At 38.5% G+C, this 18,875-nt stretch overlaps 1 protein-coding gene across 1 annotated transcript in view; it reads right to left on the bottom strand.

Annotated features, from left to right (window-relative positions):
- The window catches only part of MAP4K5 (mitogen-activated protein kinase kinase kinase kinase 5), a 38,942-nt gene extending 20,540 nt beyond the window's left edge, over window positions 1-18,402 (bottom strand). The window contains exons 1-16 of the mRNA XM_015827642.2: window positions 18,295-18,402; window positions 17,721-17,785; window positions 16,731-16,786; window positions 15,246-15,293; window positions 14,837-14,879; window positions 12,657-12,729; window positions 11,524-11,655; window positions 11,343-11,405; window positions 11,000-11,081; window positions 9,861-9,977; window positions 8,762-8,840; window positions 7,628-7,686; window positions 5,809-5,876; window positions 2,969-3,013; window positions 1,197-1,239; window positions 257-455 (exon numbers count right to left, since the gene is read on the bottom strand). Coding sequence (XP_015683128.2) covers window positions 257-455; window positions 1,197-1,239; window positions 2,969-3,013; window positions 5,809-5,876; window positions 7,628-7,686; window positions 8,762-8,840; window positions 9,861-9,977; window positions 11,000-11,081; window positions 11,343-11,405; window positions 11,524-11,655; window positions 12,657-12,729; window positions 14,837-14,879; window positions 15,246-15,293; window positions 16,731-16,786; window positions 17,721-17,785; window positions 18,295-18,350 — 1,228 coding nt within the window. The 5' untranslated portion in view covers window positions 18,351-18,402. The remainder of the gene's footprint in view (window positions 1-256; window positions 456-1,196; window positions 1,240-2,968; window positions 3,014-5,808; window positions 5,877-7,627; window positions 7,687-8,761; window positions 8,841-9,860; window positions 9,978-10,999; window positions 11,082-11,342; window positions 11,406-11,523; window positions 11,656-12,656; window positions 12,730-14,836; window positions 14,880-15,245; window positions 15,294-16,730; window positions 16,787-17,720; window positions 17,786-18,294) is intronic.
- Window positions 18,403-18,875: the final 473 nt, after the last annotated feature.

The following is an 18,875-nucleotide window of genomic DNA, read 5'->3' as shown; positions in this document are numbered from 1 at the left end:
AAGTACCATGGAGAACTCATAATACCATCTTTCTTCTCTTTTCATTCTGAATATTTTCAAGGTAATTGTAGCCTGTATCTGAGCATACAGTGGTTGAATCTGCAAGCTTTCTGCAAAGATCTCCTTTAGTATTTGTTTCAATCTTACATATTTTGGGAGGTCATGATGAAAATGAATGAACCATTGAGCTAAGAGAACTCTGCATACTGTTGAGCATGGAAGAACTAATCTTCATTCAAGAAACAATGCTAGTTACCCAAATCACTGTATCTGGCTGTGAGGAGACCAGGGCTGCTGACACTGCTGCTCATGCCAAATACAGAGGGTTCTATCTGAGGTCCACAAACAGGGATGCTTTGTCTCCGGTGTCCTGGTGAGGCTTGATTTTGGAAATCGGGACAATACTTGATCGTCTGGGACTTCTCATTGTCCATGAAAATTTCTTCTAATCGAGGCTAAAGCAGAAACATAAAACATGAATGTTGCTTTTTCCCTGGGCACTTTCTACTCCTGAAGACGTGATCAGGCCTAACCTGTTCCCTCTTTTCCCAAGCCTCTGCTTCCCTTTATGCCTGATATTTCTTCAAAATGGCCTCTCCTGCATATGAACAGAACCTCTATATTATATCTTTAAGTTACTCTTCAACACTACAACTTTTAGCATTTTAGCCAGAGAAAGAACAAGTAATATTAAACAGTATGAAAACTAGATGTCTAGGTAACAAAAACTAGAGAAACAATCCCTGGAAATGTGTGATCAATTGCAGTAAAGTGAACAACTGATGATACATCTGGCAGGACCCAGAAGAAGGGCCTTCTCCGTGGTGGCTCCCTCCCTCTGCAACATTATCCCTCCAGAAATTAGACTGGCCCTACTCTGACACTCTTTTGGAAGGCCCTGGAGACATAGTTTTGGAATCCAGAGTGGGATGGAACCCATTAAATGGTTGGTATGAGTGTTGTCATCGAGGGGGATGAGGGTGGGGACTTATTATTTTATTATTTTTATTTCCTCTACATTGTGTATTTATGTTCTGTAAGCTACCTAGAGTTACTGTGAGTGAGCAGGCGGATATATAAAATTTCTAAAATACATACATACATACATAAAATCTTACTACATTTTAAAAAATCCTGTTCCTAAAAAGCTTCCTTAGTATGCAACTGTTGATTCATGCTTAGGGATATGCAATTACCTTTGGAGGCAGAGGAGGGGGTCCAGCTCTTTTCAATGTTGATCTAAAAAAGTCCAACAAAAGTGTTTATTCCCATTTAATAAGGTAGCAGCATTAAAATATGAAGAAATCATTATTGCTCGCAATGTCAAAAAACTGATTAGTTGCCCAGCATGTTTAATTTTGCAATAGTAGCCTTTTATTTCAAATGGAACATATTCCTTTTCAAATGGAATTATTAAAGGAAGCAAACAAGCAAAGAGTACTCATGATTAGCAAAATAAAAATACACAAGCATTGCTCTTCTGAGATTTCATTTCCCGTTGTAAATGGGGATATATCATACTGTATATCTAAAAATATTTCAATTCTGCTCCACCTGCACAATGTCCCCAGACTAGAAAGGGTATCATAAATTCCTTTGGCATTTTTCAAGCACACATCCTACTATCCATGTGCTGTTTTACTCTTAAAGATATAAATAACAGACTTTAAAAAGTCATCTAAAAGTGCAAACTACAGCTTGTTGTTGTTAGTTGCGAAGTCGTGTCCGACCCATCGCGACCCCATGGACAACGTTCCTCCAGGCCTTCCTGTCCTCTACCATCTTCTGGAGTCCATTTAAGCTCACGCCTACTGCTTCAGTGACTCCATCCAGCTACCTCATTCTCTGTCGTCCCCTTCTTCTATTGCCCTCCATCTTTCCCAGTATTAGGCTCTTCTCCAGTGAGTCCTTCCTTCTCATTAGGTGGCCAAAGTATTTGAGTTTCAACTTCAGGATCTGGCCTTCTAAAGAGCAGTTGATCTCCTCTAGGACTGACCGGTATGATCGCCTTGCAGTCCAAGGGACTCACATGGACAGTACCAAACTACAGCTACAACATCCCTAAGAAGTGGCTTCAACTTAAGAAACTCCAAAGAAGGAATTCCAAGGACAATCCATCAAGTCAAATATGGGCTGGTCCAAATAGGTTTCTCATAGAACTAAATGAGGGAAATGGTAAATAAAAAATAATAATTTCACACAACTGTAATCGTTATAGCAGCACCTGCCTAGGCTGAACTAAAACTAATTTGGTCAACTGTTTCATTGATTATTTAAAAAAAACCTCCACTAAGCATACTAATAGCTCTGGATTTGCCATTTCTTTCTCTTCCCCCCCCCCTCATCTATTAGGAATTAAAAATTCAGAGCCACCTGAAAACTACATAAGATTTGGGATGATTTGTTTGTATTTGGACAGGCAGAATAATGCAATGTTGCAAAATGATATAGATCATTTCGGGAGAAAAAAAAAACTATGCATGCTTTCTCAAACATGTCCATGGAGATTCTTAGTCATCCAGGTCATGGTTGTCCCAAAGGTGCTTTTTCAAGAGGCAACTGGACTTTGTTTTTTCTTGAACACATTTCATTTCTCATTCAAGAAGCGAAGAAGACTGAAGATGAGAAGCGAAACGTCTTCAAAGAAAAACAAAGAAACTCCAGTTGCCTCTTAAAAAAACTCCTTTGGGTTTCTCAAGCATGATAGCAAAGCAAACTGGGAAGTGGTGGTCTGAGTGAACAGTTAATTCATTAACAGTAATTGCACTAAGTCTGCAATACAGGTGGAACCCCTTTCCAGAGCCACCTGTCCTTCTGCGTACTTTTATGTTATAAGTCCACAGTGAAAGAACAGCAAGATGTTTTTGCCTGTACCCAATATGATTTCCATGATGTAGCTTTCTTAGTGTGGGGCAACGATCAAAGTATCAGACAGTAAATACAAAGAGATCAGTAAGAAAGCACTTACTCCTCAGCATCTTCGTGGCCATCACCAAATTTGGCAAGATGTCCCCTAAAACAAATGTTTATACAATTAAAAAGGAAGAAAAACATTGTAAATCAAATGAAAGTTCAGTTTGAATGAGTGTAGCTAAAAGGCATCTATTTCTGTGACAGCTGAGAAGGTCAAGTCGCCAAATTGGCAGAAATTTGCTCTATTAAAAAAAATAATCCATAGAGGGAAATTGGAAGGAATCTAGATTCTCTGTGTCATCAGGATCCACACAGCAATTATATCTGAAAAGAAATTTTACTCAGAATTTACCTTCAAAGCTGCAAAGAAAACACCGGTTGAGAATCTATGACAATCTTCCCTGGGACTGACTCTCACTATGTGCGGTAGAAACTGCAGGAATTGCATTTGTAATGTTATCCAGCTGGGGCAAGCTAATTTTCAAAACATTTAATTATCTCAATTTATGCTGGGGGGATTTTAACACTTATATTAAACTTCCCCCACCAATCTTCCCAAGGAGTCTTACAAGTTCCTGACTTCCTTGGCCATCATAAGCTTGTCTCAATTAATAGCTGACTCTACACATCCAGTAAGAAACATTATTGTTTTGCTCAGAATATCTGCGGACAGAAGAATTTAGGGGGGGAAATGTTAATAAGAGTTTGCTCTGGTTCTGACAATCTTCCCTCAGAGTTGGTTTAATTAATTCAGAAGAGAAGCAACATGTTTACTGGAAATTTTATTCACTGAAACTCAGATTTAAAGTAAACTCTATTCTCATCAAGATTCTAGCTAGTGAAATGGCCCTTTCACATAGAGCCGAAGCCTAATAAAGTCATAAATCAAAGTTGTGTGTTTTGTAGTGAAGTCCAAGAGTGCCAAAAGCTGCTCTGAAGCCAAAGCTAAAAAGGCTCATTTTTTATTGCGTGGTGGTGACAATGTCCAGGATTTCAGGCTTCCAAAACCCCAAGCATTTCCTGTTTGTGCTGCTGGGCAGAACATGATCTCCAAGGGAGTAGAAGTTATATTTGCCTGACTGGACGTTAGGGGCACTCGTATTCTACTTTATCACTGCAGCAGATGAATGAGATAACACCTGGCCTTTCGGCTTCTTTGAAGAATTCATTCCATCCAAAGCAGAAATGAATGCTAGACACAAGTCCAAAAGCTTCTGTTTCCCGCAAGTGCTTTCTTTATCAGTTGCCTGATCCTGGAAGTCACTGCAGGACATGCCAGCCCAAAGCAACTGAAAAGGCAAAAATACTCCCATGCAATCAGAGAAAGCCATCAGGCGCCACAAAAATATCATGGATATTTACAGACCAAAAGGGAAATTCAAAACCACTAGGATTAAAAAGCCCTTTTCCTTTAGTGAAAAAAAAACCCCTACACTATAAAGGAATGCATTTATTCACATGTATTCCTTCTTATCCCAGTTTATTTTCTTTGGTATAAACCCCGTGTCAAAAGTAGTAAATTCCAAAGGCATTCCTCTTCACTCTTCATGATAAAATCAACTATGATTTTATAATTAGTAAAGATTTATGAAAAAAATAGTAAAACTGTAATGTAATGGACTGGCCAAAAGAGGAATGTACTTAAGGAAAGAATGACCACATAACTAGAAGTTATGCTGCAAGGTCAAATTCAAGGCTTTTTAAGGCAAAATTATTTTAGGATGATCAGCTGCTTCTGCCATAAAACTAGTAGTTTTCTATTTGAATGGTGACATAAGAAACCTGTGGTCCTCAAAGCCCTCCCTTTAACCGTCAGATCTCAGACCTATTCTGAAGAACAATTTTCCTAAGCTAGACTGTCTAGCTGCAGAAAAATACAGAAGTGCAATAACAACGATATCAGCCTCCCCTAATTTGGTGTGATCTAGAAGTATTGGACTTATTCCCATAAACCCCACTAAAGCGGCTGGGCTACCCAGGAAATGGCAGGGAGCACCTAAACATCTGGATGAGGGAAAGTATCTTATGAATTGCTCAGAACGTTATGAAGAATTCAAAATTATTTCTCATCCACTTAGGGCTAAATGTAAAGAGAATTGCTATCTCATAAAAAAGCTGCCCTATTATACCTTAGCTATGAACTAAAGACATGGCAGCAGCTGTATTAAACATGCCTGAGGTTGAAAATGCAACCCAGATTGAAAAACAATTTGTACATTCTCCCAAGAGATCCCATCCCATGTATTAAATGAGGTTTCTACAGTCATATGTTACGGTGCCCTTATCTCTCATTCCATGCTATAAGAAGCAGCACAAGGCAACGAGAATATCTTTCAAAAATATTCACACTTTAGAAGTTCTTATCCTTTAGAACCCCAGATTGGGCAAACTGCAGCAACAGCCATAGTAAATAAAGTGCTTCCTGCCCAATTTCCATAACCTCGAGCAGAGAAATACAAGCGGAGGCAACAGATTGGCCATACTGAAAGCAAGGATATGTGCATCCTGTTGCTTAAACAACTAGATCACAGATGGGCAACATTTGTAGGATGAAGGACAAGTGAGCCTCTCACCCTTGTGAAGGACACAGAGCAGATTTTAATTCTCTCTCTCTCTCTCTCTCTTCTAACTGGCAAAATATTTCCACTCTTATTCTTGAAAACTACCTGTTACTCTGAAAAACAGGTCAAAATCATGCCTTTGAATTTTGACACAGCAATCTCGGAGGGCTATATGCAGTCTCTAGTTCCTTATTCCTAAGACATTGAAAACCTGCAGCAAACAGAATCATTCCTCATATTAATCTAATAGGAGGTTAATAGCAAAGGAGTGACATATCCTTGAAAGCGTTGCCCTTCTTATTACACCGAGCTTGACAGTCTTGGCAAAACTTACTTGGCAAAACCTCCACCATCAGTGAAAGGGCTCCAATGTGAAGCAAAGGGTGCTCCGGCTGGTATTCTCTGCCAATGCATAAAACCACAGATGAGTAACTTCTCAAGAGGAATCAATACCTCCAAAACAAAGGTTAGCACTGCTGCAATTGAAATGGAAGCTTTACAGACACGGTAACAATTGAGGCAAAGCAATTTCCAAGTTAGACACAGGACTGGCTTAGTTCTGGTCTGGAAAATTCAAGCAAGACACGGGGGTAGCACATATAGTAGGTATCAGGAGGAGAAGCCAGGCTTCAATCTCACATAGCCAAAAGCAGCAGCCATAAAGTTTTGAAATACAGTAATCCTCACTTAACGTTCATTTTTTCAGCGGTCACTTGAAGTTACGACGGCACTCAACAAAGGGACTTATGACCAGTCCCTAAAGTTCCAGCTACTGCAGCACTCCAGTCGTCTCAACAACAAAATTCAGTCCCATTGGGGTAAGACCTGCATTTATGACCACTTTCTGGCCAGCCATTCATTGCTATCAGCTGCCTCCACTGCCTGACCTTGCCATACCCGTTGCACCACACACCACTACTGCAATGGCCACAGCATTCTTTTGTAACAACTCATTTTGTGCTGGTGTAGTCAGGGCTTCTCCTGCACCCTGCCCAGGGCTTTCTTTTGTGAAAGGAGCAGGGTGCAGGAAAGAAGGTCCCAGCTGTGCCAGGGCTAAAGAAGAACCATTTTAGCTTCTTTGTGAAAGAAAGCTCTGGACAGGGTGTGAATAGATGCCCTGGGTGGGGTGTGAGAGAAGTCCTGACTGCACCAGTGCAAAAGAAAGGGAGAGTCAGGGGTGTGGGAAGTTCAAAGGCAGGCAGAGGACACAATCCCTTACCTTACTGAATCTCAGAGCTTGGAGGGATAAACCAGGAATGGCTTGGACTGGGGAGTCTCTGCCTAATGACCAGTGGGATTCAGTTAAAAACAGCAATGGGAATTGATGGGATGGCTGTTGCTAAACAATGAGATACAGAGGAGGGGGAAAGAAACTGATAACCTCATTAATGCTTTCAAATTCTGGATGCCTTAGCACAGTGGTGGCGAACCTATGGCACGCGTGCCAGAGGCGGCATCCGAAGCCCTCTCTGTGGGCACACGTGCCGTTGCCCCAGCCTTGCCTCCCCCCGTGACTCCCTTCTCACCAGCAGCCCCCTTGGAGGAGAGTTGCCCCCAAGCGTGGCCCATGCGGAGCAGCACAGCCAAGGACATGGCAGCCAGGCAGCGTAGACGGGATGGCCTCACGCCCCATCGTGCACAGTTGATGCTGTGGGGCGTGGGCAAAGAGCGTGGCCACCACGGCACTGCTGGGCTGCCTGGGCGATCTGCAGCGGGCCCTAGAGGCGGTGAGTGGCTCTGCAGGCAGGCAGAGTGGGGCCGGGGTAGGGGGTGGAGTGGGGCCGGGCCAGTTTTTGGGCACTCGGTCTCTAAAGGTTTCGCCATCACTGCCTTAGCAGAATAGCAATGAGATACACAATTGGAGTTCAGCCACAATTATGGAATATATTTTAGATCAGTCTTTTTTAACCTCAGCAACTTTAAAATATTTGGTTCAACTCGTAAAATTTCCGAGCCAGGATTATTGTGACACCAACATAAAAAACAATATTAATTGTGTATCTTTAATCTAATAAAGTCTACTAACTCTTCTTTCTTTCCTTATTAAATGTAATATGATACACTACTTATTAGAATCAAGAATATATGGAAGGAGTTACTGCAAATTAAAATTACAGAGAGAGCAGAGAGAGGAAAAATTAATCAATTCATACCATTTCATCCCGGGCTTCTGTCTCTTTCCTTAAAGGTGGTTCAAACTGCAACTTGTCAACTACAAAACATGTATATTTGCAATTTTAAACAAGACATTCTCTTGTAGTAGATTTTAAAAGTTCAAACACTTGCATGCCCACATAGACACACAAGCACAATTATAAAAGAACCCAACCTATCAAAAGCTCAAGTATATCAGCATTGTTAACTGAAACTCTCTTTTGTAAAATAATAATTAAAATGCAAGGTACGTGATTATTGTCTTCTTATATGATAATACTAAGGAAATTAGAATATACTGTTCTGCATTAAAATATAAATAATTTATATTAATTGATTTGTTGGCTTCCCCAGGATATTTTTTTCCTTCTTTTTTTAATATGGAACAGTATGTTGCACAATAGTAAACCGTTTGGTGGATTGTGAGTTCCAGCCCTCTGTTAGGCATGAAGCTAAACAGATGATTTGAGTCTGGTCAGACTCTTTCAGCCCTAGAAAGAAGCAGTGGCAAATCACTTCTGGAAATATTGCCAAGCAAATGGCATGGAATTATCCAGGCGGCCACCAAGCGCATCTCTGTGCGTACACCCACAAATAATATTTACAAATGGTTAAATGATATGGATTTTAATAATAGAGGGGTTTTTTTGCAAATGTCAAAATACCAATTTTCTGGGCTAATAGTGATATTGTGGTAAATATTTGGCCAAAACACAGAGCAATGAAGCCTTTTCAGTAGGCCTGCTTCCTCTTTCTGATACAACAAACCAATCATAAATGAATTTACTGTGAACAAAAGTTGCTCGGCCTATTTTTCCAAGATTTTGCTCAATGGAAAACCAGAATGATTAAGGAAGTTTGGCACTAACTGGGGGGGGGGACATTTCCCCCCCTTTTTTTCTTGGAGTTCCTAGACAACAGCCCAAGGAGATACCCTCAATTCAATTTATAAGTTCAGAATATTTTATTCCATTCCTCAGAACACCCTTTTCCAGGGATACTGAGAATTGTAGACCATCCAATCTAGAAGACATCAGAGTGGGAAAGACCACTTTAAAGATAAACATTTCTATTTGATTTAGTACATGACAGGGTGAAGAATAGTTTACTTTAAAAACATATTGGAAACTCACAATTAATTTCAGATGCTGTCCTTTCGGCTCTAACATTTCTGTTGGTAGAGCGAATCGTGTGGCGAATAATAGGGTGTGGCTACAGGATTAAAAAAAGCAGACATTCAGAGCGCCTCCTGAACTTAAAAAGAATTTACCTCACAATTGCAAAACTGACATGTTTTTGCAGCTGGGATTTTTTTTCTACCTGTGGTTTGTACAAAGTTTCCAAGAGTTCATTCAAGTTCCTGGCTTTATGGTGCTTTACATAATAATTTTATTTTTCAAGACAATTTTAAAAAAACCCTAAATAAATATTTTTTTAAATAAAGACCTTTACAAAAATTTGCAATTTAAGATTATTACACTGTCTATAATAATCTGATGCTAATTTATATCATGGATGTAAAGCAACATTTGCATTTTTAAAGAAACTACACAAGTTGTCAGATTGCCCAGGGATTTAAAACAGGAGAAAAATGAGATTTTTTTTTAAAAAAAGATGCCAAATAGAGCTTAGAATTGGATAATTTCATATCAGAGATTTTTAATAACTTCCTAATCTGGTATTAATTAATAATATTACATGGTAGAATATTCAAGAGTCTGTAATTTATGCACTCTTCTAAGCAACTGCAGGTATCCTTCAACTTGCTATCATTCGTTCAGTGACCATTTAAAATTAAAACAACCTGTGCCTGAGGTAATAGCTGTTACAGCATGATGAAAATTGGGGGAGGGAGGGTCTGCCCATACTTATGACCAGAGGGTGCTGCAACTCATGATGTTTCATTTAATGGCCACTTCATTCTACCACCAAGATTCCAGTTCCAATTGTGGTCGTAAGTTGAAGACTGCTTATAAACAGTAGCTTTCTGTGCCAGTTGAAGTCTTCAAATCATCTTCAGGGACAGACCCACCAAGAGCACTACGTAATTCTAAATAGCCAAGAGAGCATTCCTTGCCTGGGTGTCCCTATCAATCCCTGAGAATGAAACAGCCCAGCTGACACATTGCTTTTGTCAACGCTGCAAATACTATATATTCTTGCTTTGACAATATGCTATTGTCTATTTCATCCAAAATTAAGGTAAGGAAATTGCCAGGAAGAACAACTCACCTCAAAATCATCATCATCTGCCTCAGTATAATGGGGGTGGTTATCAGGATTGTTCACTTTGTCCAAGAGCTCAACAGCCAGAGAACGAGAAAGTCCAGGCTGCCCAACAAAGCTATGCTAAAAAAAAAAAAAAGTATAAGAGAATAGATCTAAAATATTTGTATTGCAAGTTAAAGCATGGGTTGTTGTTTTTTTAAGCCTTTTTTTCTTAAAAAGAATTAGCGGCAACTAAGACTCTTGGAGAGAACATTCCATACTCAATGCAACTAACAAACCATTCAGTCTAAACCAGAAACCCACTAGCAATCATTTGTATAATGTTTTTCTTTTAAGCATATATGTAAGAAGTAACTTGTTACACACATTCTATAATTGTCCCAAAGTTGCTTTTTTCAAAAGGCAACTGGATTTTTATTTTCCTTGAAGACATTTCACTTCTCATCCAAGAAGCTTCTTCAGTTCTGACTGAATGGTGGAAGATGGAGGGATTTATATTCTTTGCACTCATCTGGCTGTTAGCATTCTTTCTGAAAGTCGTTGAGGCCACTTGGAGATTTGTCTATGCCCTCAGGGTCACCTGAATACTGCAAATGGGTGTGGAACCTCCTTGAAACTGCTGAAAGAACTTAAACAGGAGATTGGTGGTGTCATATCCCTCCTTCTCTGTTGCGAGAGGGATATTCAACCTTAATGTAGATGGCCTCTTTGACCCCTCTTTCAAACCAGTGGTCCTCTCTATCCAGAATGTGGACTTTGCTGCCTTCAAAAAAGTGACCTTCCCATAATTCTAATTTACATAATGTCCTCATTAATCTGAGAAGTTTGCTTCTTTCTGTGATTTCCAGGCAAATTTTCTTTGTTACAAAAGAAATCTAATTTCATCAATACTGCATGTAAAAAGCACAATTTGGATAGCAGGCTCGACATATAACACAGTCTTAACTCAAAAGTATTTATTATGGAAACAAGAGACTTCTGCATGCCTGACATTTCTTTAATAGTTACATTTTATAGCCTTTTCAAAAACAGAGGGCCTCTTGATCTTCTGAAAGCTTAAATGTTTGCTCCATTAGTTGGGATGAGACTTTCATGTTAACCCCCTCCTAAAAAAAAAAAGGGAAAAAAAGAAACATACTTACTGTCAGAAGTCTGTCAGCAGTTGGCCTCTTCTTTGGATTTTTTGTAAGTGCTACTTTGACAAAATTATGGAATGTTGATGACCTGTAAAGCAAACGAAAGATGTAATTTTTATAAAATTGGTAGTTAACACAGAACTAATGTATAATGGACTAAACAGACCTAAATGGAAGTAGCAAGTGTACCCTCTCCCAGCTGGTTAACAATTTTCAGTATTCCATTTCATATTCTTGCTCCAGTTATGTCTCATTCCTCAGGATAAAAGTTTTTTTCCTCTGGTATTTTAACCTAACCTCAATTTTCTGGCAGCCCACTCGCAAAAAAGGAACACCACTCAAGACTCACCATTTTGTTTTTTCTTTTAGCTTTGGAGGTTGAAAGTTGCTTTTAGACATTAGAAAGAGAGCTCTGAAAAAGAGAAGTAGGCAAGTTTAGAAAATGCAATTTTCCTGGGTATTGTAATCCTCTTCCTTTGCTTTAACTTTTGGACAGTTACAATGGAGATGCCCCTGTCTTAACTACAGACCTCATGGGATGAAGGTCAAACATAGGTGGTTGCAACTCTCCAAGCTCAATTGCTGTTATGCCCACAGCCCAGATGTCACAGAGTTGGTTGTAGCCACCGTTCTTTTCTACAGCTGCCACTTCTGGAGCCATCCTTAACAAGAGAAATAATACTACCAATTAGAGAGCAAGAATAGGTCAATCCTTCTCTAACAACCTAGATTCACTGGGCAGCATATTATGAGTATATGTCTGATACATATAAAACAGCCTATATTTTTTGACAACCCATCAAGCCAAATGAAGCTGTCATGCATCTTGGCTTATCATTGTTCTGTCCCTGGTTTCCTAAATCCAGCCAGCTAAAAGCAGGTTTCTCAAGTTCCAAGTGAGCTGATGTGAGACATTTTTTACTTTATGGGTCACAAGCTGTGCATGCCTGAACCTAATGCTGTTTATATTGATTCAACAATCATGGAACTTGAGGAATGCATCGAAAGTTTTGACAGACATTGTTCTGAAGATAATTCTCAAGCTTCAAGAAATGACAATCTGGCCAATTCAAAAGCACACGAGATCAGCTTTTCCATAAATAAAGACTATCTGCAAGCAAATTCAAACATACTTCTGTTATCATAAAGACTAGGAGATTTGTTTGTCAGAGTTACATATGTGTGTTTCTTTATAGTAAAGTACAGCAATTGAAATTCACAAAACACTATTACAACTTGTTCGTTAGATTGACTACAAACCTATACATCAATGTTTGTATTCCAAAACCCATTTTAGCTGTTTCTTTTGCTATAACAGCTGCCTAAGCATGTGAACAATGCTGTGTATGAAATGAAATTCATAGATATCCGCTACAGCAAAACATATTTCCTGGATTGTGAAAATTATTGCATGTGTTTCTGTTTTCATGTTACCCTCGTTTGACTTTTAGCGGACCCAAAGCTGTGTTTAGCAGAAGATATTCCACATAGAGACTGTCTATCCAATAACTATGTAGAGGGATGCAATAATCTACAAACGGCTATTTTCAATGTAGCGTAACCTTAGTTGAATGATTCTATTTCAGATCCTTTATAGCACAGTCAGGAAACCCTGGTTCAAGGTCAGTGGCCCTTATTTAAATAATCCCAAGGAACTTATTACCAGTAAGGGGTGCCAATAAATGACTTCCTCTTTGCGATCGTGGCTGTTATTTTTGCTGCTACGCCAAAGTCAGCTGCAGAAGGAAAAAAATTGAAGACATTTCTAGAAGTTGTCTTCCTTTTCATGCATATATCCAAGAAAATATTTAGATCTTTGTTCTCATCAGGGGTATGTGAACGCCAGATCCTTCAGGTAAGTAGATAATATTTAAGGGTTCATCTAGAGCTAGTGCCAGGAATAAGAACTTTACTTCCTGATTCTGCTACAGAAATCAATCTTAGTAAATAAGTAAATGAATGGAACTAAAGTTACAGACATTTAATATAGGACAGCAGAATGGAAGCAAGTTCTGCTAAGACAGTGCTGTGCCTTCTGGTTATTTTGGCCAAGACCTCATATAAGCACCTGCCACAACTTGGTTCATTGTTTAGTAAACAAGTATTAAGCATATCTGCTGCATCAGGGACAGATTGTCAGCTCAAACAAAAATAACACTCTGTCCCAATGCCTTAAATTTCTTAGGCCTTAGATTATAAATAGAATATAGTTAAAATTCTCTCATCTTTCTTCTTGCCTCCAGAACAGTATGACATCTCACATTCAATTTTCCATTATCACTACAAGCATTTTGAAGCTTGAATTCAGATTGTTGTGAGATAAAAGCCTTGGCATGGGAAAAAAAATTATGTGGCTACCGGGAGTCAATACCCACTTAATGGTACATAATCATCAACCAAAGCCTTGCTGACCACACAATTTGGCTGGCTATTGCCCTGATTATAATTCAATGTGGCAGATCTAGACTTAAATTCACCCTCCATCAAAGTTTCTAGATGGGTAACATTACTGTGTTATTTTGTTCTGTCTTGTAAAATGGAAAAAAAAAAGAACTGACATGATAAATTGTAGGTCTGAACCAATGTTCTAAGATTCCCCTTTATGACTAGCATTCATTACCAAGATTCATGGTAGATATAAAAAGGGTGATTCTGAATATATTCAAATATATACATTTTCTTTCACTACTAAGTAACAAAAACTTACTCCTATGCATTTTGGACTAGGGGATGTAAACTTCAGGCAGTTCAGCTAATACATGAAATGGAGATCTGCCACTGTGTTTTGTAAGGAAATAAACATCCTTAAGATTAAGGAACTATAATGAAACCGTAGTTTGCCAAAATTCAATACAATTCTATAGACCTACAACTAGAAATCAGATTTTCTTTAAAATGTTATAATCCCCGCTGCCCCATATGTAAGAGAGTTCTAAAATGCATCCTTCATTAAGGTAAAGAAGAAAACTACTAAAACAATGATTAAAACCAGAGTTTTTACTGTGCTCTGTATTTGGCAAGATTTAATCATTATTGCTTTTTATGAGGTTTTTATCTTCTTGCTATTGTATTTGAAGTTATATTTATTATGTCCTGAAGACCTCAATTTGTTATATTTCATTGTTTTTATTGCAATGATCTACTTGTTTACCAAATATTGTTTTTAAGGACTGTATATTTTATATTTTTAAACTGTAAGCCATTTTTTGTTGATTAAACATTATTTTTTTCTCTAGATGATGATGATTATAATATTTCAAGAGAAACTCCAAAAGCATACCATTTTCCTGTTTGCAAGACAGGGGTATACTGTACCATAAAAATGTCAGATTGTTCAGCAGCCCTGTTGTTCCTCCTTACCTTGTGTAAGAGAGACTTACACAACTCACCTTCCTTTTTTTCTCTAGTTAATTAAGTTCTTTAACCAAATGAAATCTCTAATAAGGTTGTGGGACTGCCATTTTAAGGCTAGAGAAGGATTGTTTTGAAGATATCATAGACATTAGCCAAATTGGTGTCCTCCAGACACTTGAATTATATCTCTTATAAACCTACCGGCTTATAAGACATATAATTCAAGTGTCTGCAGGACTCCAATGGTTCTGGCCAATGGTCAGGAGTTCTAAGAGATATAGTATTTGGTGTAGTGGTTAAGGCATCGGGAGACAGGGAGTTCTAGTCCCAACCTTGGGCCAGTCTCTTTCTTCCAGCCCTGGGAAGGAGGCAATGGATAACCACTTCTGAAAAACCTTGTCAAGAAAACTATAGGAACTTGTCCAGGCAGTCTCCAAGAATCAGACATGACTGAATGGAAGAAAAAAAACAAAAAGCTAAGTTACCCACCTAGCTTGATGTCTCCGTGGTCAGTCAACAGAATATTTGCACCCTAAAATACAAAAAGTTTTCAAAAGTATAAATTATTTACTACCCTGTAGAAACTATTTTAGAGTAAATATAGGGAAATGGTGGCTATCTAGGTATTGATGAACTACAACTCCTAACTGAGCTGAAGAAGCTTCTTGGATGAGAAGCGAAACATCTTCAAAGAAAAACAAGAAAATCCAGTTGCCTCTTGAAAAAGCACCTTTGGGACAACCATGACCTGGATGACTGGGAATCTCCATAGACATACAACTCCAACCATCTACAGGACCAATAACAAAGGATACTGGGCTTCTGTTCTTCAACATTTGAATCATAGACCTCTCACTACTGGGCCACAAGCTAAAGATTTTTCTTAAGAGTCACATACCTTAATGTCCCGATGCATTTTGCCTTTCATGTGCAAATAAGCAAGTCCCTGAAAAAAGAGTCAAAAAAAAGAAACAGTAAGGGTATAATTTCTATTACAGAATGCAGAATTACGGAGTTGGAATGGATCTTGGAGGTCATCTAGTCCAATCCCCTGCTCAAGCAGAAGATCCTATACCATTCTAAACAAATGGCTATCCAAACTCTTTTTAAAAACTTCCAGTGATGGGGCATTCACAACTTCTGAAGAAAAGCTGTCCCACTGATTAATTGGTTTGATAAAGAGAAAAGACTAATTAAATAACTGTAAAGGATAGTGGAAAAGGCTATTCAAGAAACTCAAGGAAAAGGGTTACTCCTAAATTGGTATTAATAAGACATGCAATGTTTTTGATAACAAAGAAAGGAACTTGATGTTGAGAACAATTGCAGTAGTAAGACTGGCCCCAAAATGAAAATAATTGAAACTTATTTGCTTAGCAAATGGCTGTAGAAAAATGTGGCATAATATGATTATTTGGAAATCAGCCATTACACGTTCTTGGGCAGGAAGAAGTTGTCCAATCCAAGTGTTTATGAGTAAGTGGCTGCTATCCATTAATTACTAGTATAAGAAATGTCTACATGGTAACATAAAAGCTCAAGCTGTGTATTTGTTGCAGATAACTTGTTACAATTAGTTCTGAATATTGTTACACTAAGTGCCAAAACTTCATGTTAAATATAGTCCTAATACAGTTGATGTACAGGTAGTCCTTGCCTAACAATTACAACTGGGGCAGGAATCTCTGTTGTTGAGTGAAGCGGTCACTAAGCAAGACATCATGTGATTGTTTCATTCAATGACCACAATCTCAGCACTCCCAGTTGTGGTTTTTTAAGCAATCTTGCAGATTGTTAAATGGACAAAGTCTAGGTAAGAACTGTAAGCAGGATTTTCAGATCCTGAGCAGGGAGATACTTGTGCATGACCAGCGCTGAGCTTTCCCCGGGCTTCTCTATCCCCAAGGCATCCCCTGCTCCTTAATGTACCTTACTGTGCTGTCTCTCTCTGCCTTCTCTATTGTAACACGGTTTCAACCGTAAAATTTTCTCACTCTTTTCAGATGAACACCTTTAAACTGGAATTTGTAGAGACAGAAACTACACCAATTCTGTGCAGCTAACTATGCAGAAACATAGAAATATTAAGTCTTAACCTTGTTCTTATGTCTTTATCCATGTTGTTGTTCTCTCATTTCACTGTTTCACGTGAAAATTAAGAAGAAGCTGTTATGGAACTGATTTAAGGTACTGCTTCAGAAGTTGATATTTGCTTTGAGATGCATAGAGATACTTTAAAGACACAGGCAAGATACCTGTTTGCTTTCAATTAGCACAGAGCAATAACTGATGGGAGTATGAACTGTACTTCTCTCCCCCCCCGCCAGTTTAAACCCCAGCTCAGCCCAAAGAAATGATTTGGTGACCTGAAGCAATTCATTACCTGCAATGTCTCTCTGCAAACATAGGCAATCTGTAACTCTGACAGTGGCCCCGTTACTGAAAGGAAAAGCAAATTTACAAATGCTGAAATAGGCAGCAGCAAATTATTGATTAAACTACATCTAATTAAAGCATCAAACAACCCAAAGAAACAACCCAACATTACTGTAATGGATATGGTGCGCCAAAAAATAAAGGATACAAAAGATTAGGCCACAAATTCATCCAAACATGGCACTCAATTTTTCACAGTGGTATGCCACATGAATTTGGATGCACATACAGCTGTGATGACATCCCCTTTGCTTATTTCTGGTGCCAAACAAGTTTAAATGGCCTGATTTTATTATAAAGAACTGCTTTCTCTGAACCTAGCTATTCACTGAGATCTTCCCATAGGCATTTGCATGTGCCAAGAAGATAACTACTTTGGGTGGGTTCTTTTCTGTGATGGTATCACAATTATGGAAGCATTCCCCAGAAATACATGTTGTTATCTGCCTCTCTATATTTAGGTCCCAAACTTAGAATTATAGTGGCAAATACCAGCTAATTTTTTTGTCATTTGTTTGTTGGTTTTGCAGTTGCCAAGTCTTACCATGGCTATGTATAACTATTACTTAGGGTGACATGTAAGCATCTGTGTAGTTGTGAGAATGCTGGAAGCATTTTCAAACAATTGAAAAGCTTGCTGTTAAGACTGAGGCAAATTGTGATTGATGTTAAATAAGTGTATTAAAAACATTAATTAATGCATTATCAATGATTCAGATCAATGCTCTGATAAACAGTAATGTCAGTTTGGCCATGAGAAAGTATGGTTAACTGAAAATAAAAATAGATGCTTCCATTCTCTGCCTTGTGATTTTACCAGACACTGTTCTATTTTTTATTTTTTTTACAGTAAAATTGCCATGAATACAAATTGGAGGAAAACGGGGAAGAAGAGGGACACAATAAAAGTAACATAATAAATAAAATGCTCAGATACCATGGTAAATGTCTTGAAGGGACCCTCCTCCACAGTACTCCATGCAAATCCATAGCTTCTCATGGCTGAAATAAAGCAGAAATGATCAGAATCACTATTCTAAAACAATCCAAATTGAACAATGTGTATTTACCATTCAATTTATTGTTCAGACTGTAGGTCACAAGAATTTCCTTTTACAAAACAACAGCAACCGAGCAGCTTTTATATGTGGCATGCTGTTATTTCTCACCTGCACCTAAAGCTAAGGACAGATGGAGGCTTTTCAATTATCAGATGCCCTTAAATGTGTGCATGAAATGAGACCAACTCTAGTGAGGGATGAAGTTCAATGAAATGCTGGATTCTGGTGAACTGGAAACAGATCACTTTACATTCAATGGAAAAGTTCATTGTTATGTCATCATAGGCAAAGAAAAGCATCCACACCTAGCAATAAAGCTTTAGCAAACTGCATTTTGCAATAGACAGCCAACTCTCAAACCACAGCTTTCATTTGCAGATGAATTTGGCTACCTCCAGGAAGTTGGCATGGAAAATAATTCAGACCAAGATAAAAAGCAAGTGATCTTACCTGAGATAGCTTCCAAAGTATGCTACTATGTTACAGTGTTTGCATTCTTTAACCATATAGATTTCTTGCTGTATTAATGAGAAATCATCTCCTGGAAAACAGATTGTGTAAATCATTATGATAGATTTTGCTAATTTGGAAAGGGATCTTTGTTCATTACTTCGATGTTGTGATTAACTGAATCTGCATCAATTGCATGTAACAATAGTTTGGGGGTAAAAGGTAAAGTAAAAGATTCCCCTATCCAGTCATCCAGTGCTCATCTCCAGTCCAATGCTCATCTCCGTTTCTTAGCCAAGGGAGCCAGCATTGGCCAAAGACACTTCCGCGGTCATATGGCCAGCATGACTATACGCCAAGGCATCTGGAACACTGTTACCTTCCCACCAAAGTGGTACCTATTTATCTACTCACATTTGCATGCTTTTGAACTGCTAGGTAAGCAGGAGTTTTGGGAATAGGGGATACGTCAACACATTATCTGCTTTTAGTTGTGAGCATAATTTGTAGTGGCAACTGTCCTGGAAGATGCATTCTTTCCCAACTCAGAAAAATTCAAACCTTAAAATACTTACATCTGT

This window comes from Protobothrops mucrosquamatus, unplaced genomic scaffold, assembly GCF_001527695.2.
Source record: "Protobothrops mucrosquamatus isolate PMUCROS unplaced genomic scaffold, P.Mucros_1.0 scaffold3831, whole genome shotgun sequence".
NCBI classification, from domain to species: domain Eukaryota; kingdom Metazoa; phylum Chordata; class Lepidosauria; order Squamata; family Viperidae; genus Protobothrops; species Protobothrops mucrosquamatus.
The sequence above is the reverse complement of the archived record's forward strand: the minus strand, read 5'-3'. Positions and strand labels throughout refer to the sequence as shown.